Here is an 18,081-nt window from a genome sequence, read left to right as displayed (position 1 = left end):
GAGAGAAGATAACTACACTGAGAGAGTATAACTACACTGAGCGGATAACTACACTGAGCGGATAACTACACAGAGAGGATAACTACACTGAGAGAGTATAACTACACTGAGTGGATAACTACAATGAGAGGATATCTACACTGAGAGAGGATAACTACACAGAGAGAAGATAACTACACTGAGAGAGTATAACTACACTGAGCGGATAACTACACTGAGCGGATAACTACACAGAGAGGATAACTACACAGAGAGGATAACTACACTGAGAGGATAACTACACTCAGAGAGGATAGCTACACTGAGAGATAACTACACTGAGAGATGATAACTACACTGAGAGGATAACTACACTCAGAAAGGATAACTAAACTGAGAGATGATAACTACACCGAGAGATGATAACTACACTCAGAGGATAACTACACTCAGAGAGTATAACTACACTGAGAGGATAACTACACTGAGAGGATAACTACACTCAGAGAGGATAGCTACACAGAGAGGATAGCTACACAGAGAGGATAACTACACTGAGAAAGGATAACTACACTGAGATGATAACTACACTGAGATGATAACTACACAGAGAGGATAACTACACTGAGAGAGGATAACTACACTGAGAGAGGATAACTACACAGAGAGGATAGCTACACAGAGAGGATAGCTACACAGAGAGGATAACTACACTGAGAGGATAACTACACTGAGAGAGGATAACTACACTGAGAGAGGATAACTACACTGAGCGAGGATAACTACAATGAGAGGATAACTACACTGAGCGAGGATAACTACACTGAGCGAGGATAACTACACTGAGAGGATAACTACACTGAGTGGATAACTACACTGAGCGAGGATAACTACACTGAGAGAGGATAACTACACTGAGAGAGGATAACTACACTGCGAGGGTAACTACCCTGAGCGGATAACTACACTGAGCGAGGACAACTACACTGAGAGGATAACTACACTGAGAGGATGACTACACCGAGCGAGGATAACTACACTGAGAGAGGATAACTACACAGAGAGGATAACTACACTGAGAGAGGATAACTACACTGAGAGAGGATAACTACACAGAGGATAACTACACCGAGAGGATAACTACACCGAGAGGATAACTACACTGAGAGAGGATAACTACACTGAGAGGATAACTACACTGAGAGGATAACTACACTGAGAGGATAACTACACTGAGAGAGGATAACTACACTGAGAGAGGATAACTACACAGAGAGGATAACTACACTGAGAGAGGATAACTACACTGAGAGAGGATAACTACACAGAGGATAACTACACCGAGAGGATAACTACACTCAGAGAGGATAACTACACTCAGAGAGGATAACTACACTGAGAGAGGATAACTACACTGAGAGAGTATAACTACACTGAGAGAGGATAACTACACTGAGAGAGGATAACTACACTGAGAGAGGATAACTACACTGAGAGAGGATAACTACACAGAGAGGATAACTACACTGAGAGAGGATAACTACACTGAGAGAGGATAACTACACAGAGAGGATAACTACACTGAGAGGATAACTACACTGAGAGGATCGCTACACAGAGGATCGCTACACTGAGAGGATAACTACACTGAGAGGATAACTACACAGAGGATAACTACACTGGGAGGATACTACACTGAGAGAGGATAACTACACTGAGAGAGGATAACTACACTGAGAGAGGATAACTACACTGAGAGAGGATAACTACACTGAGAGGATAACTACACTGAGAGAGGGTAACTACACTGAGAGAGGATAACTACACTGAGAGGATAACTACACTCAGAGAGGATAACTACACTGAGCGAGGATAACTACACTGAGCGAGGATAACTACACTGAGCGAGGATAACTACACTGAGCGAGGATAACTACACAGAGAGGATAACTACACTGAGAGAGGATCACTACACTGAGAGAGGATAACTACACTGAGAGGATAACTACACTGAGAGAGGATAACTACACTGAGAGAGGATAACTGCACTGAGAGAGGATACCTACACTGAGAGGATAACTACACTGAGTGAGGATAACTACACTGAGAGGATAACTACACTGAGTGAGGATAACTACACTGAGAGGATAACTGCACAGAGAGAGGATAACTACACTCTGAGAGAGGATAACTACACCGAGTGGATAACTACACTGAGAGGATAACTACACTCAGAGAGGTTAACTATACTGAGAGGATAACTACACTGAGAGGATAACTACACAGAGGATAACTACCCTGAGAGGATAACTACACTGAGAGGATAACTACACTGAGAGAGGGTAACTACACCGAGAGAGGATAACTACACAGAGAGGATAACTACACAGAGAGGATAACTACACTGAGAGAGGATAACTACACAGAGGATAACTACACCGAGAGGATAACTACACTCAGAGAGGATAACTACACTCAGAGAGGATAACTACACTGAGAGAGGATAACTACACTGAGAGAGTATAACTACACTGAGAGAGTATAACTACACTGAGAGAGTATAACTACACTGAGAGAGTATAACTACACTGAGAGAGGATAACTACACTGAGAGAGGATAACTACACTGAGAGAGGATAACTACACTGAGAGAGGATAACTACACTGAGAGAGGATAACTACACTGAGAGAGGATAACTACACTGAGAGGATCGCTACACTGAGAGGATCGCTACACTGAGAGGATCGCTACACTGAGAGGATAACTACACTGAGAGGATAACTACACTGAGAGGATACTACACTGAGAGAGGATAACTACACTGAGAGAGGATAACTACACTGAGAGAGGATAACTACACTGAGAGAGGATAACTACACTGAGAGAGGATAACTACACTGAGAGAGGATAACTACACTGAGAGAGGATAACTACACTGAGAGAGGATAACTACACAGAGAGGATAACTACACTGAGAGAGGATAACTACACTGAGAGGATAACTACACTCAGAGAGGATCACTACACTGAGAGGATCACTACACTGAGAGGATAACTACACTCAGAGAGGATCACTACACTGAGAGGATCACTACACTGAGAGGATAACTACACTGAGAGAGGATAACTACACTCAGAGAGGATCACTACACTGAGAGGATAACTACACTGAGAGGATAACTACACAGAGAGAGGATAACTACACTCAGAGAGGATAACTACACTGAGAGGATAACTACACTGAGAGGATAACTACACTCAGAGAGGATAACTACACTGAGAGGATAACTACACTGAGAGGATAACTACACTGAGAGGATACTACACTGAGAGGATACTACACTGAGAGAGGATAACTACACTGAGCGAGGATAACTACAATGAGAGGATAACTACACTGAGCGAGGATAACTACACTGAGCGAGGATAACTACACTGAGAGGATAACTACACTGAGTGGATAACTACACTGAGCGAGGATAACTACACTGAGAGAGGATAACTACACTGAGAGAGGATAACTACACTGCGAGGGTAACTACCCTGAGCGGATAACTACACTGAGCGAGGACAACTACACTGAGATGATAACTACACTCTGAGAGGATAACTACACTCTGAGAGGATAACTACACTCTGAGAGGATAACTACACTGAGAGGATAACTACACTCAGAGAGGATAACTACACAGAGGATAACTACACAGAGGATAACTACACAGAGGATAACTACACTGAGAGGATAACTATACTGAGAGGATAACTACACTGAGAGGATAACTACACTGAGAGGATAACTACACTGAGATGATAACTACACAGAGGATAACTACACAGAGGATAACTACACAGAGGATAACTACACAGAGGATAACTACACAGAGAGGATAACTACACAGAGGATAACTACACAGAGGATAACTACACAGAGGATAACTACTGAGAGGATAACTACACTGAGAGGATAACTACACAGAGGATAACTACGCTGAGAGGATAACTACACTCAGAGAGGATAACTACACTCAGAGAGGATAACTACACTGAGAGGATAACTACACTGAGAGGATAACTACACTGAGAGGATAACTACACTGAGAGGATAACTACACTGAGAGGATAACTACACTGAGAGGATAACTACACTGAGAGGATAACTACACTGAGAGAGGATCACTACACTGAGAGAGGATAACTACACTGAGAGAGAATAACTACACTGAGAGGATAACTACACTGAGAGGATAACTACACTGAGATGATAACTACACAGAGGATAACTACACAGAGGATAACTACACAGAGGATAACTACACAGAGGATAACTACACAGAGAGGATAACTACACAGAGGATAACTACACAGAGGATAACTACACAGAGGATAACTACTGAGAGGATAACTACACTGAGAGGATAACTACACAGAGGATAACTACGCTGAGAGGATAACTACACTCAGAGAGGATAAATACACTCAGATAAATTGGTAATACTTTGAACATTAACAGCCACTCATTCGAAAAATAAATAGCAATTGACACATTTACGAGTGCCTGCCTTTGAGGTCCCTCTCTGTGGTTCCCGGTCCGTCTGCTGGATAGTTAGTCAACAGAGAGCCTCTGGTTTGTCCATCAAAGATCAGTGAGCCTCTGGTTTGTCCATCAAAGATCAGAGAGCCTCTGGTTTGTCCATCAGAGATCAGAGAGCCTCTGGTTTGTCCATCAAAGATCAGAGAGCCTCTGGTTTGTCCATCAAAGATCAGTGAGCCTCTGGTTTGTCCATCAAAGATCAGAGAGCCTCTGGTTTGTCCATCAGAGATCAGAGAGCCTCTGGTTTGTCCATCAGAGATCAGAGAGCCTCTGGTTTGTCCATCAGAGATCAGTGAGCCTCTGGTTTGTCCATCAAAGATCAGAGAGCCTCTGGTTTGTCCATCAGAGATCAGAGAGCCTCTGGTTTGTCCATCAGAGATCAGAGAGCCTCTGGTTTGTCCATCAGAGATCAGAGAGCCTCTGGTTTGTCCATCAGAGATCAGAGAGCCTCTGGTTTGTCCATCAGAGATCAAAGTCGTAGGTTGTTAGAATGGATACTTCAGAGTAGAGGTCTACTGATTATGATTTTTCAACGCCGATACTGATACCGATTATTGGAGGACCAAAAAAAGCCGGCCGATATATAAATATATATATATAAATAAATGTGTGTAATAATGACAATTACAACAATACGGAATGAACACTGAACACTGTTATTTTAACTTAATATAATACATCAATAAAATCTATTTAGTCTCAAATAAATAATGAAACATGTTCAATTTGGTTTAAATAATGCAAAAACATAGTCTTGGAGAAAAAAGTACAAGTACAAGTGCAATATGTGTCATGTAAGAAAGCTAACGTTTAAGTTCCTTGCTCAGAACATGAGAACATATGAAAGTTGGTGGTTCCTTTTAACATGAGTCTTCAATATTCCCAGTAAGAAGTTTTAGGTTGTAGTTATTATAGGAATTATAGGACTATTTCTCTCTATGCCATTTGATGTTCTTATAGTATTGCCAGCTTAATCTCGGGAGTTGATAGGCTTGAAGTCATAAACAGCGCAATGCTTGAAGCACAGCGAAGAGCTGCTGGCAAAATGCAGTAAAGTGCTGTTTGAATGAATGCTTACGAGCCTTTACTTTGTCATTATGGGGTATTGTGTGTAATTGGGTGACAAAAAATCAATTTAATCTGTTTTGAATTCAGGCTGTAACACAAGAAAATGTGGAATAAGTCAAAGGGTATGACTTTCTGAAGGCTCTGTATGCATGAGTCACTATTTAACTTGTTCTTTGAAAAATAGCATGGTATTTGTTCAAACACAATTTTCTCCATCAATTTTTCTAAGAACAGGCAGCAAACTGATTGTTCACCTGAAGCTCCCTTCCACGCATGTGGATACACACTCCTTTAGGCTTTGATTAAAGACATGGCAAATAGAGGTGGTAATACAGTCTGCCACCATTCTCTATAGTTTACCATCTAGGTTGTCTATATCTGGTGGTAATACAGTCTGCTAGTATTCTCTATAGTTTACCATCTAGGTTGTCTATATCTGGTGGTAATACAGTCTGCTAGTATTCTCTATAGTTTACCATCTAGGTTGTCTATATCTGGTGGTAATACAGTCTGCTAGTATTCTCTATAGTTTACCATCTAGGTTGTCTATATCTGGTGGTAATACAGTCTGCTAGTATTCTCTATAGTTTACCATCTAGGTTGTCTATATCTGGTGGTAATACAGTCTGCTAGTATTCTCTATAGTTTACCATCTAGGTTGTCTATATCTGGTGGTAATACAGTCTGCTAGTATTCTCTATAGTTTACCATCTAGGTTGTCTATATCTGGTGGTAATACAGTCTGCTAGTATTCTCTATAGTTTACCATCTAGGTTGTCTATATCTGGTGGTAATACAGTCTGCTAGTATCTCTATAGTTTACCATCTAGGTTGTCTATATCTGGTGGCTTATCATTATTGATGGATAACAATAGTTGTTCCACCTCTCCCACACTAACTTGACCAAATTGAAAACAGCAATCCTTCTCTTTCATTATTAGATCCTCAATACACAAATATGATGTTTGACTGTTCAGTGTTATTTCACTTGTGTTTGTCCACTTCACCAGTGAAATAGTCATTGAAATGATTGGCTATATCAAAAGGTTTGGTTTCAAATGACCCATCAACTTCTATGAACGATTGAGATCTTGGCGGCCTGCTTGGAGCTGTGGTTCTTGGGGAAGAGGAAGAGCAGGACCTGCTGTCCTGGTGGTCTGCTTGGAGCTGTGGTTCTTGGGGAAGAGCAGGACCTGCTGTCCTGGTGGTCTGCTTGGAGCTGTGGTTCTTGGGGAAGAGCAGGACCTGCTGTCCTGGTGGTCTGATTGGAGCTGTGGTTCTTGGGGAAGAGCAGGACCTGCTGTCCTGGCATTCATGTGGTTCTCATGAAGCTCACATGCCAGATGATGAAACACTCTTATTTATTTTACACCTGTACATGGTGTGTTGCTTTACCTGGATTTTAGCTGGATTCTCTTTCTTATACACATCAGAACAACATACTGTAGGTTTTACACATTCAACAAAAGAGTCCTGAGAAATCATGTTGCATGATCTCTTCTGAATGACTTTAGGCCTTTGGTAATGTGGCTTCCCTTCTTTTTGTCAGTGTAACTGTTCATTCTATAATCACCCATGATTGTTATATTGATGTGATAATGTTGTTATATTGATGTGATAATGTTAATATTCATGTGATAATGTTGATATATTCATGTGATAATGTCGCTATATTCATGTGATAATGTGGATATATTCATGTGATAATGTGGATATTTGTGTGATAATGTCGATATATTCATGTGATAATGTCGCTATATCCATGTGATAATGTGGGTATTCGTGTGATAATGTGGATATATTCATGTGATACTGTGGATATATTCATGTGATACTGTGGATATATTGATGTGATAATGTTGATGTATGTGCATGATAATGTTGATGTATGCACGTGATAATGTTGATATATGCGCACGATAATGTTGATATATGAATGTGATAATGTTGATGTGATATTGTTGATATATTCATGTGATAATGTTGATATTATTGTGACAACGTTGATATATGAATGTGATAATGTTGATATATTCATGTGATAATGTTGATATATTCATGTGATAATGTTGATATTATTGTGATAACGTTGATATATGAATGTGATAATGTTGATATATGAATGTGATAATGTTGATATATATTAATGTGATAATGTTGATATATATATATATATATATTAATGTGATAATGTTGTGTTAATGTGATAATGTTGATATATTCATGTGATAATGTTGATATTATTGTGATAACATTGATATACGAATGTGATAATGTTGATATATTAATGTGATTATATTGATATATATTAATGTGATAATGTTGATATATGAATGTGATAATGTTGATATATGAATGTGATAATATTGATATATATTAATGTGATAATGTTGATATATGAATGTGATAATGTTGATATATGAATGTGATAATGTTGATATATGAATGTGATAATGTTGATATATATTAATGTGATAATGTTGATATATATATATTAATGTGATAATGTTGTGTTAATGTGATAATGTTGATATATTCATGTGATAATGTTGATATTATTGTGATAACATTGATATACGAATGTGATAATGTTGATATATTAATGTGATAATATTGATATATATTAATGTGATAATGTTGTGTTAATGTGATAATGTTGATATATTCATGTGATAATGTTGTATTGCAGCGTGTAAGTGTAATGGCCATGCCGGTGTGTGTAACCCTAACAACGGGAAGTGTTTCTGCACCACCAAGGGCATCAAAGGAGACCGCTGTCACCTGTAAGTACACTACAGTAGATATTACACACTTAGTACATACATACTACAGTCCACTACACTACAGTAGATATTACACACTTAGTACATACATATTGCATACTTAGTACGTAGTACATAGCAGTAAGTCTGTTTCACTGCATACAGTTCAGACCACTACCACCTGTATGACTGACTGACTCAGTACAGTTCAGACCACTACCACCTGTATGACTGACTCAGTACAGTTCAGACCACTACCACCTGTATGACTGACTCAGTACAGTTCAGACCACTACCACCCGTATGACTGACTGACTGACTCAGTACAGTTCAGACCACTACCACCCGTATGACTGACTGACTCAGTACAGTTCAGACCACTACCACCTGTATGACTGACTCAGTACAGTTCAGACCACTACCACCTGTATGACTGACTCAGTACAGTTCAGACCACTACCACCCGTATGACTGACTGACTGACTGACTCAGTACAGTTCAGACCACTACCACCTGTATGACTGACTCAGTACAGTTCAGACCACTACCACCTGTATGACTGACTCAGTACAGTTCAGACCACTACCACCTGTATGACTGACTCAGTACAGTTCAGACCACTACCACGTGTGTGACTGACTCAGTACAGTTCAGACCACTACCACCTGTATGACTGACTCAGTACAGTTCAGACCACTACCACCTGTATGACTGACTCAGTACAGTTCAGACCACCACCACCTGTATGACTGACTCAGTACAGTTCAGACCACTACCACCTGTATGACTGACTCAGTACAGTTCAGACCACTACCACCTGTATGACTGACTCAGTACAGTTCAGACCACTACCACCTGTATGACTGACTGACTCAGTACAGTTCAGACCACTACCACCTGTATGACTGACTCAGTACAGTTCAGACCACCACCACCTGTATGACTGACTCAGTACAGTTCAGACCACTACCACCTGTATGACTGACTGACTCAGTACAGTTCAGACCACTACCACCTGTATGACTGACTGACTCAGTACAGTTCAGACCACTACCACCTGTATGACTGACTCAGTACAGTTCAGACCACTACCACCTGTATGACTGACTCAGTACAGTTCAGACCACTACCACCTGTATGACTGACTCAGTACAGTTCAGACCACTACCACCCGTATGACTGACTGACTGACTCAGTACAGTTCAGACCACTACCACCCGTATGACTGACTGACTCAGTACAGTTCAGACCACTACCACCTGTATGACTGACTCAGTACAGTTCAGACCACTACCACCTGTATGACTGACTCAGTACAGTTCAGACCACTACCACCCGTATGACTGACTGACTGACTGACTCAGTACAGTTCAGACCACTACCACCTGTATGACTGACTCAGTACAGTTCAGACCACTACCACCTGTATGACTGACTCAGTACAGTTCAGACCACTACCACCTGTATGACTGACTCAGTACAGTTCAGACCACTACCACGTGTGTGACTGACTCAGTACAGTTCAGACCACTACCACCTGTATGACTGACTCAGTACAGTTCAGACCACTACCACCTGTATGACTGACTCAGTACAGTTCAGACCACCACCACCTGTATGACTGACTCAGTACAGTTCAGACCACTACCACCTGTATGACTGACTCAGTACAGTTCAGACCACTACCACCTGTATGACTGACTCAGTACAGTTCAGACCACTACCACCTGTATGACTGACTCAGTACAGTTCAGACCACTACCACCTGTATGACTGACTCAGTACAGTTCAGACCACCACCACCTGTATGACTGACTCAGTACAGTTCAGACCACTACCACCTGTATGACTGACTGACTCAGTACAGTTCAGACCACTACCACCTGTATGACTGACTGACTCAGTACAGTTCAGACCACTACCACCTGTATGACTGACTCAGTACAGTTCAGACCACTACCACCTGTATGGCTGACTCAGTACAGTTCAGACCACTACCACGTGTGTGACTGACTCAGTACATTTCAGACCACTACCACCTGTATGACTGACTCAGTACAGTTCAGACCACTACCACCTGTATGACTGACTCAGTACAGTTCAGACCACTACCACGTGTGTGACTGACTCAGTACAGTTCAGACCACTACCACCTGTATGACTGACTCAGTACAGTTCAGACCACTACCACCTGTATGACTGACTCAGTACATTTCAGACCACTACCACCTGTATGACTGACTCAGTACAGTTCAGACCACTACCACCTGTATGACTGACTCAGTACAGTTCAGACCACTACCACCTGTATGACTGACTCAGTACAGTTCAGACCACTACCACCTGTATGACTGACTCAGTACAGTTCAGACCACTACCACCTGTATGACTGACTCAGCACAGTTCAGACCACTACCACCTGTATGACTGACTCAGCACAGTTCAGACCACTACCACCTGTATGACTGACTCAGTACAGTTCAGACCACTACCACCTGTATGACTGACTCAGTACAGTTCAGACCACTACCACCTGTATGACTGACTCAGTACAGTTCAGACCACTACCACCTGTATGACTGACTCAGTACAGTTCAGACCACTACCACCTGTATGACTGACTCAGCACAGTTCAGACCACTACCACCTGTATGACTGACTCAGCACAGTTCAGACCACTACCACCTGCATGACTGACTCAGTACAGTTCAGACCACTACCACCTGTATGACTGACTCAGTACAGTTCAGACCACTACCACCTGTATGACTGACTCAGTACAGTTCAGACCACTACCACCTGTATGACTGACTCAGTACAGTTCAGACCACTACCACCTGTATGACTGACTCAGTACAGTTCAGACCACTACCACCTGTATGACTGACTCAGTACAGTTCAGACCACTACCACCTGTATGGCTGACTCAGTACAGTTCAGACCACTACCACGTGTGTGACTGACTCAGTACATTTCAGACCACTACCACCTGTATGACTGACTCAGTACAGTTCAGACCACTACCACCTGTATGACTGACTCAGTACAGTTCAGACCACTACCACGTGTGTGACTGACTCAGTACAGTTCAGACCACTACCACCTGTATGACTGACTCAGTACAGTTCAGACCACTACCACCTGTATGACTGACTCAGTACATTTCAGACCACTACCACCTGTATGACTGACTCAGTACAGTTCAGACCACTACCACCTGTTTGACTGACTCAGTACAGTTCAGACCACTACCACCTTTATGACTGACTCAGTACAGTTCAGACCACTACCACCTGTATGACTGACTCAGTACAGTTCAGACCACTACCACCTGTATGACTGACTCAGTACAGTTCAGACCACTACCACCTGTATGACTGACTCAGTACAGTTCAGACCACTACCACGTGTGTGACTGACTCAGTACAGTTCAGACCACTACCACCTGTATGACTGACTCAGTACAGTTCAGACCACTACCACCTGTATGACTGACTCAGTACAGTTCAGACCACCACCACCTGTATGACTGACTCAGTACAGTTCAGACCACTACCACCTGTATGACTGACTCAGTACAGTTCAGACCACTACCACCTGTATGACTGACTCAGTACAGTTCAGACCACTACCACCTGTATGACTGACTGACTCAGTACAGTTCAGACCACTACCACCTGTATGACTGACTCAGTACAGTTCAGACCACCACCACCTGTATGACTGACTCAGTACAGTTCAGACCACTACCACCTGTATGACTGACTGACTCAGTACAGTTCAGACCACTACCACCTGTATGACTGACTGACTCAGTACAGTTCAGACCACTACCACCTGTATGACTGACTCAGTACAGTTCAGACCACTACCACCTGTATGACTGACTCAGTACAGTTCAGACCACTACCACCTGTATGACTGACTCAGTACAGTTCAGACCACTACCACCCGTATGACTGACTGACTGACTCAGTACAGTTCAGACCACTACCACCCGTATGACTGACTGACTCAGTACAGTTCAGACCACTACCACCTGTATGACTGACTCAGTACAGTTCAGACCACTACCACCTGTATGACTGACTCAGTACAGTTCAGACCACTACCACCCGTATGACTGACTGACTGACTGACTCAGTACAGTTCAGACCACTACCACCTGTATGACTGACTCAGTACAGTTCAGACCACTACCACCTGTATGACTGACTCAGTACAGTTCAGACCACTACCACCTGTATGACTGACTCAGTACAGTTCAGACCACTACCACGTGTGTGACTGACTCAGTACAGTTCAGACCACTACCACCTGTATGACTGACTCAGTACAGTTCAGACCACTACCACCTGTATGACTGACTCAGTACAGTTCAGACCACCACCACCTGTATGACTGACTCAGTACAGTTCAGACCACTACCACCTGTATGACTGACTCAGTACAGTTCAGACCACTACCACCTGTATGACTGACTCAGTACAGTTCAGACCACTACCACCTGTATGACTGACTGACTCAGTACAGTTCAGACCACTACCACCTGTATGACTGACTCAGTACAGTTCAGACCACCACCACCTGTATGACTGACTCAGTACAGTTCAGACCACTACCACCTGTATGACTGACTGACTCAGTACAGTTCAGACCACTACCACCTGTATGACTGACTGACTCAGTACAGTTCAGACCACTACCACCTGTATGACTGACTCAGTACAGTTCAGACCACTACCACCTGTATGACTGACTCAGTACAGTTCAGACCACTACCACCTGTATGACTGACTCAGTACAGTTCAGACCACTACCACCCGTATGACTGACTGACTGACTCAGTACAGTTCAGACCACTACCACCTGTATGACTGACTGACTCAGTACAGTTCAGACCACTACCACCTGTATGACTGACTGACTCAGTACAGTTCAGACCACTACCACCTGTATGACTGACTCAGTACAGTTCAGACCACTACCACCTGTATGACTGACTCAGTACAGTTCAGACCACTACCACCTGTATGACTGACTCAGTACAGTTCAGACCACTACCACCCGTATGACTGACTGACTGACTCAGTACAGTTCAGACCACTACCACCTGTATGACTGACTCAGTACAGTTCAGACCACTACCACCTGTATGACTGACTCAGCACAGTTCAGACCACTACCACCTGTATGACTGACTCAGCACAGTTCAGACCACTACCACCTGTATGACTGACTCAGTACAGTTCAGACCACTACCACCTGTATGACTGACTCAGTACAGTTCAGACCACTACCACCTGTATGACTGACTCAGTACAGTTCAGACCACTACCACCCGTATGACTGACTGACTGACTCAGTACAGTTCAGACCACTACCACCTGTATGACTGACTCAGTACAGTTCAGACCACTACCACCTGTATGACTGACTCAGCACAGTTCAGACCACTACCACCTGTATGACTGACTCAGTACAGTTCAGACCACTACCACCTGTATGACTGACTGACTGACTCAGTACAGTTCAGACCACTACCACCTGTATGACTGACTCAGTACAGTTCAGACCACTACCACCCGTATGACTGACTGACTGACTCAGTACAGTTCAGACCACTACCACCTGTATGACTGACTCAGTACAGTTCAGACCACTACCACCTGTATGACTGACTCAGCACAGTTCAGACCACTACCACCTGTATGACTGACTCAGTACAGTTCAGACCACTACCACCTGTATGACTGACTCAGTACAGTTCAGACCACTACCACCTGTATGACTGACTCAGTACAGTTCAGACCACTACCACCTGTATGACTGACTCAGTACAGTTCAGACCACTACCACCTGTATGACTGACTCAGTACAGTTCAGACCACTACCACCTGTATGACTGACTCAGTACAGTTCAGACCACTACCACCTGTATGACTGACTCAGTACAGTTCAGACCACTACCACCTGTATGACTGACTCAGTACATTTCAGACCACTACCACCTGTATGACTGACTGACTCAGCACAGTTCAGACCACTACCACCTGTATGACTGACTGACTCAGTACAGTTCAGACCACTACCACCTGTATGACTGACTCAGTACAGTTCAGACCACTACCACCTGTATGACTGACTGACTCAGCACAGTTCAGACCACTACCACCTGTATGACTGACTCAGCACAGTTCAGACCACTACCACCTGTATGACTGACTCAGTACAGTTCAGACCACTACCACCTGTATGACTGACTCAGTACAGTTCAGACCACTACCACCTGTATGACTGACTGACTCAGCACAGTTCAGACCACTACCACCTGTATGACTGACTCAGCACAGTTCAGACCACTACCACCTGTATGACTGACTCAGTACAGTTCAGACCACTACCACCTGTATGACTGACTCAGTACAGTTCAGACCACTACCACCTGTATGACTGACTCAGTACAGTTCAGACCACTACCACCTGTATGACTGACTCAGTACAGTTCAGACCACTACCACCTGTATGACTGACTCAGCACAGTTCAGACCACTACCACCTGTATGACTGACTCAGTACAGTTCAGACCACTACCACCTGTATGACTGACTGACTGACTCAGTACAGTTCAGACCACTACCACCTGTATGACTGACTCAGTACAGTTCAGACCACTACCACCCGTATGACTGACTGACTGACTCAGTACAGTTCAGACCACTACCACCTGTATGACTGACTCAGTACAGTTCAGACCACTACCACCTGTATGACTGACTCAGCACAGTTCAGACCACTACCACCTGTATGACTGACTCAGTACAGTTCAGACCACTACCACCTGTATGACTGACTCAGTACAGTTCAGACCACTACCACCTGTATGACTGACTCAGTACAGTTCAGACCACTACCACCTGTATGACTGACTCAGTACAGTTCAGACCACTACCACCTGTATGACTGACTCAGTACAGTTCAGACCACTACCACCTGTATGACTGACTCAGTACAGTTCAGACCACTACCACCTGTATGACTGACTCAGTACAGTTCAGACCACTACCACCTGTATGACTGACTCAGTACATTTCAGACCACTACCACCTGTATGACTGACTGACTCAGCACAGTTCAGACCACTACCACCTGTATGACTGACTGACTCAGTACAGTTCAGACCACTACCACCTGTATGACTGACTCAGTACAGTTCAGACCACTACCACCTGTATGACTGACTGACTCAGCACAGTTCAGACCACTACCACCTGTATGACTGACTCAGCACAGTTCAGACCACTACCACCTGTATGACTGACTCAGTACAGTTCAGACCACTACCACCTGTATGACTGACTCAGTACAGTTCAGACCACTACCACCTGTATGACTGACTGACTCAGCACAGTTCAGACCACTACCACCTGTATGACTGACTCAGCACAGTTCAGACCACTACCACCTGTATGACTGACTCAGTACAGTTCAGACCACTACCACCTGTATGACTGACTCAGTACAGTTCAGACCACTACCACCTGTATGACTGACTCAGTACAGTTCAGACCACTACCACCTGTATGACTGACTCAGTATATGTCGACCTACTTATTCTTTTCATTCTGTCTTTCCTTTCACTTCTCTTTCTGTCATTATGTTCCTTCTCCGCTGTGTTGTCATTGACTGCATGGTTTCATAGTCAGTTGTGAAGTCACAGAAGCATTGATTTAAGTTATTGATTTACCTTCACGTTGTTGTTTCAAAATGAAATCCCTCTCCTCTTTTATTCCCTTTCCTCCGTTTTCCTTCAGGTGTGAGGTGGAGAACCGTTACCAAGGAAACCCTCTGAAAGGAACCTGTTACTGTAAGTGGAACTCTAATCTACCTTCAGAGTAGAACATCACGCCTAGTCCTTCAGAGTAGAACGTCACACTGAGTCCTTCAGAGTAGAACATAATGCTGAGGCTGAGTCCTTCAGAGTAGAACATCACGCTGAGTCCTTCAGAGTAGAACATCACGCTGAGTCCTTCAGAGTAGAACATCACGCTGAGTCCTTCAGAGTAGAACATCACGCTGAGTCCTTCAGAGTAGAACATCACGCTGAGTCCTTCAGAGTAGAACATCACGCTGAGTCCTTCAGAGTAGAACATCACGCTGAGTCCTTCAGAGTAGAACATCACGCTGAGTCCTTCAGAGTAGAACATCACGCTGAGTCCTTCAGAGTAGAACATCACGCTGAGTCCTTCAGAGTAGAACATCACGCTGAGTCCTTCCGAGTAGAACATCACGCTGAGGCTGAGTCCTTCCGAGTAGAACATCACGCTGAGGCTGAGTTCTTCAGAGTAGAACATCACGCTGTTGCTGAGTCCTTCAGAGTAGAACATCGCGCTGTTGCTGAGTCCTTCAGAGTAGAACATCACGCTGAGTCCTTCAGAGTAGAACATCACGCTGAGGCTGAGTCCTTCCGAGTAGAACATCACGCTGAGGCTGAGTCCTTCAGAGTAGAACATCGCGCTGAGGCTGAGTCCTTCAGAGTAGAACATCGCGCTGTTGCTGAGTCCTTCAGAGTAGAACATCACGCTGAGTCCTTCAGAGTAGAACATCACGCTGAGTCCTTCAGAGTAGAACATCACGCTGAGTCCTTCCGAGTAGAACATCACGCTGAGGCTGATTCCTTCAGAGTAGAACATCACGCTAAGGCTGAGTCCTTCAGAGTGGAACATTGCGCTGTTGCTGAGTCCTTCAGAGTAGAACATCACGCTGAGTCCTTCAGAGTAGAACATCACGCTGAGTCCTTCAGAGTAGAACATCACGCTGAGTCCTTCAGAGTAGAACATCGCGCTGAGTCCTTCAGAGTAGAACATCGCGCTGAGTCCTTCAGAGTAGAACATCGCGCTGAGTCCTTCAGAGTAGAACATCGCGCTGAGTCCTTCAGAGTAGAACATCGCCTTCCCAGAAGAGTGGAGGCTGTTATAGTAGCAAAGAGGGGACCAACTCTATATTAAAGCCTTCCCAGAAGAATGGAGGCTGTTATAGCAGTAAAGGGGGACCAACTCTATATTAAAGGCCATTATTTTGGAATGAGATCTTAGACCGCAGGTGTCCCCATACTGTTGGCCATGTGGTGTATGTAGACTGGTTTGGTGCTGTAGATAATGAATGAGTTTGAATAGTGGCGGAGTTACCCTTTAATAGCAATTGTCCACAACCACGTACCTTCAGTAAGTTGATGTTGAAAGGGAAATGCTGTAGAGCGTTGTGCCAGTAACGATTAGCGCGTTGGGCCACTAACCCAAAGGTCACTGGTTCCAATCCCAAGCCAACAAGGTGAAACATATTTTGATGTGTCCTTGAGCAAGGCATTTAACCCTAATGGCTCCTGGAAATCGCTCTGGATAAGAGCATCTGCTACATAACTAAAATATCTATGAAGAGGAGAGTGGACCGCTGTTCTAACATGTAGCTGTGTTTATCTCCCTACCAGACACCCTGCTGATAGACTACCAGTTCACCTTCAGTCTGTCTCAGGAGGACGACCGCTACTACACCGCCATCAACTTTGTAGCAACACCCGAGGAGGTAGGACCACACCCATACTGCTGGGGTTAGAGGTCAGGGGTCCGGCCATGCCCGAGGAAGTAGGGTTTAGGGTTACGGTCAGATTATTTATCTCCTCA

General features: G+C 43.8%; 1 protein-coding gene across 1 annotated transcript in view; it reads left to right on the top strand.

The window, feature by feature from the left end:
- LOC112236362 (attractin) overlaps positions 1–18,081 on the top strand; it is a 210,999-nt gene that overhangs the window by 130,535 nt on the left and 62,383 nt on the right. The window contains 3 exon segments of the mRNA XM_042330405.1: positions 8,329–8,422; positions 16,216–16,268; positions 17,889–17,983. Of these exon segments, the coding sequence (XP_042186339.1) occupies positions 8,329–8,422; positions 16,216–16,268; positions 17,889–17,983 (242 nt within the window).

Source organism: Oncorhynchus tshawytscha, linkage group LG11 (genome assembly GCF_018296145.1).
Source record: "Oncorhynchus tshawytscha isolate Ot180627B linkage group LG11, Otsh_v2.0, whole genome shotgun sequence".
In the NCBI taxonomy this organism is placed as follows: Eukaryota; Metazoa; Chordata; class Actinopteri; order Salmoniformes; family Salmonidae; genus Oncorhynchus; species Oncorhynchus tshawytscha.
Note: the sequence above shows the minus strand (reverse complement) of the source record. Positions and strands in the feature narration are given on the sequence as shown.